The sequence below is a fragment of the Asterias rubens genome, unplaced genomic scaffold (genome assembly GCF_902459465.1).
Source record: "Asterias rubens unplaced genomic scaffold, eAstRub1.3, whole genome shotgun sequence".
Lineage (NCBI taxonomy): Eukaryota > Metazoa > Echinodermata > Asteroidea > Forcipulatida > Asteriidae > Asterias > Asterias rubens.
The window spans coordinates 1-9,868 of NW_022985708.1; the positions used below are offsets into that span (position 1 = coordinate 1).

The window sequence follows — 9,868 nt, forward strand, 5'->3', positions numbered from 1 at the left end:
CTGAAGAAGCCTCTGATGTTGCATGTGCAACTTTCATTCAGACTGCATCAACTACACGGATACTATCTAGCAACTGGTTGAAGGGGTACAACCTACCAGATTTTCCTCCTGCCATATGTCAAAAGCTGGAAACGGGCCAAGTGCTGAAGGAAGGGGAGAGGTCAGCTATGTTAGATGCTATTTACAGTAGCATAACAAAGCACACATAGTATATAATATAATAATAATAATAATAATAATAATAATAACAGGCATTTATGTAGGCACTTTTAAGCATTGTATCAAAGTGCCTACAACATTACTACCCCCTCTTCATGGGGCCTTAAGCATTCCTGAAACCATCTCAACTCCTTTAGTATGCAGCCCCACTACGACAGCCATTTCGGCGCACACGTACTTATCATTCACATCAACGATCTCTGTACCCATTTACTCCTGGTTGAAGCAATTAAAGTTAAGTGTCTTGCTCAAGGACACAAGTGTCATAACCAGGACTCGAACCCACACTCTGGTGACTCGGCCGGCCATCAGAACTTGAGTTCAAAGTATAAGGTTGATCATGCTTAATGTTTTGTTAAATCATTTGAGTACTTTCTCAACTTTGCAGAGGAATCAGTCAGGAAATTTAAATGATTCAACACCTACAATAATGCAGCACATACACCTACAAAGTGTAGTTTGGCTATACTGGGATTTGGTACATTGTGGTGTCAGGTGACCACCCCACCCCCCGAAAAAAAAAAAAAAATGTTTTACCAAAGTGCATTTAGATTATACCTCAAGAGCATCATCTCATTGTGTGCAAAAAAAAGCTATTCTATAGTATTCTTAACATTGAGGGTGAAGGGAGATCAAATGCTCCCTCCTCATCTCAATCATGAGAAGACCAGTGTTCATAGAAATAGCAAAATGCTCTGGACTAAATACTGTGTCGGTTCGATAGGTATTAACATATAATATTGATACATGACTAATATAGATATCACACAAATAAACTGGTTAAACAAATTCTGTTGCTTTTCATCCCATGTATGGTGGAAAATGGGCTAGTGGCCTGGACTTTTACTTTCATCTTGTAATTTTTTCTCTCAACCAGCTATCCTACGTCTGAGCAGTACAACAAGATAACACATCTTCTTTTGGAGAAAATGCCTCATTTGGCCCGTCAGCCTAACATGACTTTAGACAATGCCCAAGTAAGTATAAGTTGATAAGTTAGATTTTTGTTTGTGACAAACGGTAAAGTAAAAATTTTTAAATTTAAGTAATTTTGCATAGGGGATAATGAATACAAATTTTCACTATTTTTTTAGTATTAATTTATATAATACTGTTGTGTATAAAATGGATTTCAGAGTCTCTGGAAATACAGGTTGCAGTATAAATTTGCCAATTCCCGCAAGCGTGATGACCAAAACATACCATCAGTCCTGCTGCACAAGAGGAAGTCAACATCAGACAACTACTCAACCATATCCAAGAAGCAGTCTCCTCCACAGTGGGGTGACTAACTACAAGCCGTTACGCCCAAGTTCAGAAGATGACGCCTCGATCAATGCCCACATAACATGGATGAAGCAAGAAACAAAAAAAAAGAAACCCAACCATGAGCGTGTCCAGTTGGCAATGTGTGCAACATTAGCGGATCGTCGACAACTCATTACTGGAGGCAAAGCAACCATTAAGGAGATCCAAGAAGTTTATCCATGGCTGTTCGATGAAGAAGAGGTATGCCATTACATTATTTCTGTTATTATACATTAATGGACATGAATCTCATAAACACATCAACGTAGCCAAACTTTGTTTCACCAGCCTGCTTTGCCCTCTCTGTGTGCACGACGATCATTATTCATGATTATATTTGTTTTGGTGGCCATTGTAAACTTAAATGCTTGTTTGGCAGGCATCTCGTCTTTTTTATTTTATTTTTATTTTTAAGAAGCCCTTATTCACTCTATCAAGATGATCAAGTTTGTTTTTAAACTTGGCAACATACATTTCAAGTGTACAGGTGACTCTTAACTTTAAGAGAAGAAGGAAACTAACCGACTTCTACTTCATTGACTTTTACTTTTCATTGAAAAAATCTCATTTGTTTAATTGGTCAGACTTAGTATGAATGACACCTAGTTAGAGCTAACACATATGGCAAAAGTGGTTTGTGTGAGGTGTACCAAAAATAGCCAAAGGAAGAGTTAGTTAGTTCACCCGTTAGGATTTGAGCAGGTGGTAGGGTGAAAGGTCACACTACCCCCAATAAAAAACCTGTAGTACATGTTTTGGTAAATTCAAATTTATTTATTACAACTTTTGATATCAAATACACAGGCGCAAACAAGAAGAATCACAAACACTTTGCAAATACTTGAGGGCATGCAAAAAAAAAAGGCCATTGCCATCCTAACACATGCAGATATACAGGTCAAGTAATTCATAACTTATTGACACCGACAGATACTGGTAGAATTCAATCGTCTGCGATCTGGAGAAGAGACCATCAATCAGCTCTTTGATGCAGGTATGATGAAGTATGGCAATGCAGTCAACAGGCTTGTCAGTGGTGTCAAAAATCCAGCAGCATGTTTCAAGCAGGCCTTGGACATTATTAGTCACCAACGGAATGAAAAGAGTCGTACAGGTGTGTAACCTACAACACATGTGACCCTCAGTCCTAAAGCCTCATACCTTTATGAAGCTGCGTGTTGTTGTAATGGAGCGTAGAACTGATATTCATTTGTACAGAGCATGTTAATGACTGGCACTTTTTGTCATGGTGTGAAAACAATTTCAAGTGACCCATGGGGATGCCATTCAGCTACAAATGAAACTGAAGGAAATGCAGTTTAGCACCCACCCCCAATCCATGCGCTGTGTATTCGTTTCATTATATACAGAGCAGTTGTCAACTGGACCTCCTGTAATTAGCATAGGAAAACTGTTTCTTATATTGCAGGGTTTTATACAGTCATGTGACAAGGTGATGAAGGACCAAGCCAGAGACGAGGAAGTCCTTTAACATTCTAGAATAACATTCTTTAAATAAGTATGTTTTTTCTGCATTTTTTACAGAAGCTATCAGTATTGCTGCCATCCCTTGGCATCCCATGTACACTAAAAGAAAAAATCTGCAATATGTTGATTCTGGGTGATGAAGATGGGGTACGTAAAGGGTTGCTCACACTGCAGCCGTAACAAGAAACAATAACACTCAAAAGAACATGGTCTATTGGTTGAATAAGCATGCGCATATTCCACACAGTATAATTAACCAGTAGACTTAAACAATTGAGTGCCTCTCTGTTTCTTGTTTTTGTGATGCATCTCTGCTTTTTAAATAAGGAATAAAAGAGTGGTAGTGAGGTCTTAAATGACCCTTTAAGACTGGCAGGGTCATGTCCATGCAATAAAGGGCCAAGTTTGAATGGGCATGGTTTATGTCAGCATTGCGTCATTAAGGTAGGCGTGTGGCTATGAGTGCTTAACACGCGTTAGCCAACCGGTCTTAAACAAGTCCAGCTCAGACATAAAAACACCCCCATGTGACATGCTCTCCATTGGGAATAGCGAAACTGTCTGGGATATTATGAATGAATGATCAAATCCAAAACTCTTAATTGACTTACTCATGACTTGAATTATAACTTGTATTAATTTGTCACATGTTGGGTTGAATTAACACTCAACTTCATGGACTTAACTTGGACTCAACTCAAACGCAAGACAAAGACTTGAACTCAAGAAAGAAAGACATTGATAATTTTGAATGACTGATATACAAACTCTCAAATTCACCTTCGGTTACAATTCACTTTGGCTGAACAAACAAAGTGAAGAATACATTATTTGGACCTTGGACCACCATTTATCCTACACTATGCATGAGGCAGTCTCATTTATATACTCATAAACTGGTGAGGGTTTTTGAAATTGCATCTGCAACATACCAATGGCCAATTTGTATTGTTTTGAATTAATAAACTCCTCAGAGAGAGTATATGCACTGTGATTGGTCGAAGAGTGGTCACGTTGGGGTGTATTAAAATGTGATGTAAAGACAAGTTCTGTGGAACAAGTGAAAATTCACAGTAAAGGTATTAATTCATGGGAACAACAGTGTGAGGACCTGGTCTTCACTGGGTAGTAATGACCATGGCCGCTGTTAATGAAAATCGCTTTTGGCTTGGTCCATTAACAACAGCCAGCCACCAACCCGGTCATTACCACACAGTGAAGACCAGGTCCTCACACTGTTATTCCCTAATTAACACACTGTTATTCCCTAATTAAAAGTATTTATTTTTTTCATATACAGGGGACAGCTTGGCCTGTCATTGAGGGTAATGACAACAGACTTGAGGACTGCACTTCATTTGACGTGATCATTGATGGGTTGGCTGTCAGCAGCTCCACTTGTCTCCTGACATCGGTGAAGTGTATTTAGCCAGCTTTTATGTTTTCAATTTGGCTTATCCCACATGCCTCAGGAAAACTTTGTCTTTTTTCCAGAAAATTGTCCTGAACATCCAAGACAATATTCCTCTCGACCGCAGTGTTATATCTTGCCTGGACAAACTGAATAGGTACATTGACTGTGACCATTTTTCTTGGTTAAAGCAATGTGTTACTAACATAAACCAAGTAACTGCATTTGACTCAGTAGTTCCTCTTGATCAAAGCATTGTGTCTTACTAGATAAACAAGTTACATGTACATATACTGCATTTGACTCAGTATGTTCCCCTCGATCAGATCATTGTGTGTTTATACTAAAGTAAACCAAGTTAAGCTGCATTTGACTCATCAGTATTTTTCCTCTTGATAAACGCATTATGTCTTACTATGAACAAGTTTTACTGCATTTGACTTAGTATGTTCCTCTCAAAGTATTGTGTCTTACTAAAATAAACCAAGTTAAACTGCATTTCACTTAATTAGCATGTTCCTCTTGATCAAAGCATTATGTCTTGTTAAGATAAACTGAATATTCTTCTTAAAGGTACATTACAGGATTGATAAGGATCACTCAAATACTTTAATTGTTGAATTTCTGTTTGAAAGCTTAATGGTTATGAAGTTAGTACTAGGACTGTGAAATGTTTCCCCCTGAAATAAGGGCATATTCGAAAAAACTACCTGATAATCTAAAAACAAACAACATCTGATTTTGTTTGTTAACAACCCAAATTGACCATATGTGTACAAAATAACCATTGTTCATTGATTTCTCTATAACATTAATAACGATTTTGATACAAATCACAAGTTTGTTTTAAGATGTAATTGAATTGAATGCATCCAACCAAAAGCCAATCCTGTATCGTACCTTTACCCTAAGAATTAATCTTACTTGTGACAATTCACTTCAAATAGTTTTGACAGGGTGCCTTTGGAATAGTGAATGGGCCTCTGGCAAAATATTGACTTGACAGTTGTTGTATTATTCCAGTGTTCGTTGGAAGTTTTCTTCTTAAATAGGGAGGGGGGGTAACCTGAAACATAGGAAAGTAAATAGTTTTCCTTGAATATTGTTGTGAACAGAGGCATTATATCCATGTTTTTACAACACGTGTGATTCAGGATGTCATTATCTCTTATAGCCATTTGATAATCTCAGTTTGAACATCATAATTCTTACATCATTGGGCATCATTTGTGTTAAGAAAAAAATGCATTTTGAATAGACTGAAATGTTTGCATAAAAGATGTAGGGATGTAAATTTAAATTAGTGTCAATGGAGCTTTTTCTCAAAAAGTAGCAGTTGTACCTGGCAACGGTGACCCCCAGTTAAAAACAATGATGTTCTTGATTATAACAACCCCAGATCTGCCAAATGTAATGTCATTGGACAAAAATATAATGACAAATATGGAGAAAATATATACAGTCATAAACATTGGGCAAAAACCCTCTGTTGGTACTTTTTTTTTTAAATGTCATCTTGTATATTTGAAGGAATTTTTAGCAGATAAATAAAATTGAAGGGAAACTGTAGGGGTTCAAGAACCCTCTTTTGAGAAAGTAAAGGGTAAATGAGTGTGCTAATTTTAAACAAGCAGTTTTATCACATTATTTATTTATAAATTGTGTGGAGTTCAATGAACTTTGAGTCACCATTGTATTAGTTATGCCTTGTTGAGATTAAATTTGAATTAAAGAATTTTCAGAATGTATAAAGTTGTCGAAGTATACTTTCTAGTAAGATTTTAATTTATAATCCATCTTAAATTCTAAATGGTTTCTTTCATGGAAAACAGTTTAGAAAATGATTTTGTTTTTGGATGAACAATTTTCCATTTTTTGTTTGATGATGCAACAATACACAATGTCCAGGTACATCAAAAGAACGTGGGAAGACATTCCTGACTGATGCCAACTAGTCAAGATTTAAATTGTTGCTTTGACTAATGCCATTAGTCAAATCAACGAACGACCTAAAGTGAAGTACTGGACCAAGATTAAAAGTCGCTGGACTAATCTAAAAAGTCGCTGGACTAAGCCAAAATGTTGATGGACTAAACATTAGTCGTATGAGACATCTTTTTAGTCAAGTCACTGGACTAATGTAAACTAGTCACATTTCTGACTAAATCCTTAGTCATGCTCAGACTTTTGACTACTTAAAATTAGTCGGGTCAGACATGACGCTGGACTATTTTTTTTTAGTCAAATTGACTAATTAATTTTTAGAGTGTATCGAAGCGTTTCGGAGACCAAAAATGTTAGACCCCTATGGCTAGGGCTCACGGGGAGTCTTATATAGTTTCTAACTGACCAGTAAATCATGTGTCAGGTTGTACGTTTACTTCCCCTCATAGTCATTACACAGTAATCTATCCAGCTGTGTTCAATAGATTACTGTGTATATATGGGGAAGTCAACCTGATACATGATTTATTGGTCATCCTTAAATCAGCACACTGTGGAATACTCCTTGAATTAAACAACACTACACCCAGTCACTCAAGCCTTGGCTGTTTTCAGCAATACAGCACAGTGGCGTTTATGCCTGAACTTATTGATCCTGCCGAGTTACAAAGTAGAAGTAGAAGTAGAAACCTGATTTACTAATTACGATTACTACCATCAAACAACACTGATTAAACCAATAAAATAACTCATTATGACTCATAATGACTGCGACAGGTAGTTTTGTGTACTTACGAATAAGTAGTTTGCTGTAATTGCTTGTTATTTCTATTTTTAAATTGTATTCACATACTTTACCATCCATTAGCTTCTGTTGAGGAAATGCAAGCCAAGAAGAACGCTTCCAGGGTCAGAGTACCAAAAGTGCTAGATACCAGCGTTGAGGAGAGCTCATCAGAAGATGAGCAAGTCACACGAAAAGAAACTGCCAAGGGACGTGTAAGTTGCATTTAATTATAAAACAAATTATGTAGTTTGTGAGCAACACCTTAGGCTTAACTGTGGTAACCATACTACCAACTACATTGAATGATTACATACAATACAAAAATGCCAAATTTTAGTTGCGATAATCAGAACCCTCCATCCCCCGATGGTTGCAGACTGGAGGGTTGCAAGACAATCCTATGTACTACTAGTAGCAAATCACTGATGTGATACTTTATTATTAGCCGTGTTCGCATTGGACTTATTTTGGGTAAACTAACCGATCAAATGGGCAACTTAACCATTTTAAGTCCATTGCGAGCAGCCCAGGAAGTTGTCCTCCCTTGTAACTTACCTGACCCGACTGGGTAGTTTAACCACTTCTGCCCGGTTAAATTGACCAGGTTAGTTTAACCGAGCCGAAAGGTCCAGTGCAAGCGAGATCTTGAACACGGCTTAAGACTGTTTTGTCAGACTTTTACCACATTTACCACTTTCAAAAATCATGACACACATTCTAAGAACTTTAGGATTTTATCTTTAATGTGTAATGAATCAATTTAGAACACTTAAACTAAAAACATCATCAATAAGATTTTAAGAAAACAAATTAATAATAGAAATACATTGTCGTTTCACTTATAATCGGTTCCCTTGATTTAATTGCTAACCTTTCTGACGATATGCTTTCTAATTAAGTGGAATGCAGTATGCACCCACCCCTTATGTTATGCAAATGGTCATCAGGGTCGACATGACACTGCTTGCACAGAAAGCTTTTGGTTACCACCATTTATAATGTCAAGCTTTGTTTACATTTAATTTAAATTGTAGAAAGAGCAAAAACGGGACCAAATAGCTTCTAGGCAAAAGAGCTTAAAGTCCATAATATCGGAGAATATTGCCAAAAAGAAGGCGTCGCCCCTCTTCCCTTCAGAAGATCAGCCAATGACCACTTGTGAACACAGTGATTGTGTCTCGAAGTTGCAGAGATCAAAAAGAAAGCACAAGGAGGTACACGCCAAGAACAGCGAGCTGGAGCAGGAAAATAAGAAACTCAAGACATCAGTTCTTGAGTTGCAAAACTTAAATAAAGACCTCCAACAACAGCTATTAAAGACTCTGAGTGAAAAAACACAAGGTAAGCTATGGGAAGATCAAAATCAAAAGTTTCTACATCTTTTGGGCAGCAGAATTAAAGGTACGGTGGACTATCCATGATGACTTGACTATAATTAGATTCATTTGAAACTATAGGATTGAAGCCGGAGGCATTTTACAATTAGTATAAAACCCATGACATTTTTTTGCTTGTTCTGTTTGGTCATTTATAAGAAAATAACAAAATGCTTTCTCTGCCCTGAGCCCCTATAGGTAATTTTTGGGCATTGTATTGAGAAACAAAATCAGCTCACTATCGCTGTGTTTTTGAAAAGTACATGACATCAGAAATTCATTTTTTTTTAGTTACCATCTCTCAATTAAGTTCTGACATTCTGATTAATAAGGCCTTTTTTTTCAAGATGGCAAAAATCTTTACCACCTGATTTAATATGAAAAAGGTAAAGGTTTCACTCAATTCAATGTTTTCCCGATGTGGATTTTATTATAAATTAATTATTTTTTAACCACAACATTCCCGTTCCACAAAGAGCTGACATGCTAAAATCCTTGACTCGAAATATTAATGAATTCCATTTTCACCATACCCAGAAGACAACATGCAATTTTTTTATGCTGGAAAAGTTATGTACCCTGTTTTGGAAATATTGTTTCAGTCGTGTCTAAAAATCCACCAGCAAAACAACGATCCGAGGAGCTGGTTGTTTCTACTGAAGATAGTGAAGCTAGTATCTCACAAGCCTCCAATTATGTTGAAGAGGATGGAATGGTAAGAAGTTTTTTGTTGTTTTAAGTGCATGTTTAAAAGAAAATTTAAAGGGAAGTCTACCCTTACTAAAGTCTTCGCTAATTCAAACTTAACATTAAATTACAGAATACAAAACATAGTACATATACCTGAGCAGGTAATTCAATGCACCACGATTTTGATGTCAAATTTTCTTAGAGTGAAGGAGACTGCCAGTTGTATACATGTAAATGTATAGTGCATATGTGTACATAAATTGTGGTTTTTACTCACAGATTTCAATTGGTGCTGGGATCAGCTTGACATCTATCCAGTGGGATGCACTGCAATGCCAGAAAAAGCATTCACTCTTCGTCAAAGGTCTGGCTGTGGCAGTTTGGGGGACTGGCAATTTGAAAGACAGGTCGGTTGAGGGAAAAGTGTGTCCCCGATACAAATCAACACGCGAAGCCAGGGCTCCCTTAAGTCCCCAGAAGGTCAAGGCTATGAAAGGTATGTGTATCCAATTTCACTGGTTTAGAGTTGAACACAAATTCATAAACAATTACTGCAGTTTCAGACAGACAAACCTAAAGATGAATTACCCGATCTTCTGAATGAGAAGATGGAAAGAAGAACAACAAAACGTATAGCCTTGATTC

At 37.0% G+C, this 9,868-nt stretch overlaps 1 protein-coding gene across 1 annotated transcript; it reads left to right on the top strand.

Moving 5' to 3' along the window:
• Window positions 1–7,309: 7,309 nt before the first annotated feature.
• LOC117305907 (BEN domain-containing protein 5-like) lies at window positions 7,310–8,627 on the top strand (the record flags this gene model as incomplete). Its single annotated transcript, XM_033790796.1, is given in 2 exon segments — window positions 7,310–7,369; window positions 8,192–8,627. Coding segments are annotated over 2 exon segments (447 nt in total), but the record flags the coding sequence as incomplete, so codon positions are not given.
• Between the last annotated feature and the right edge of the window lie 1,241 nt (window positions 8,628–9,868).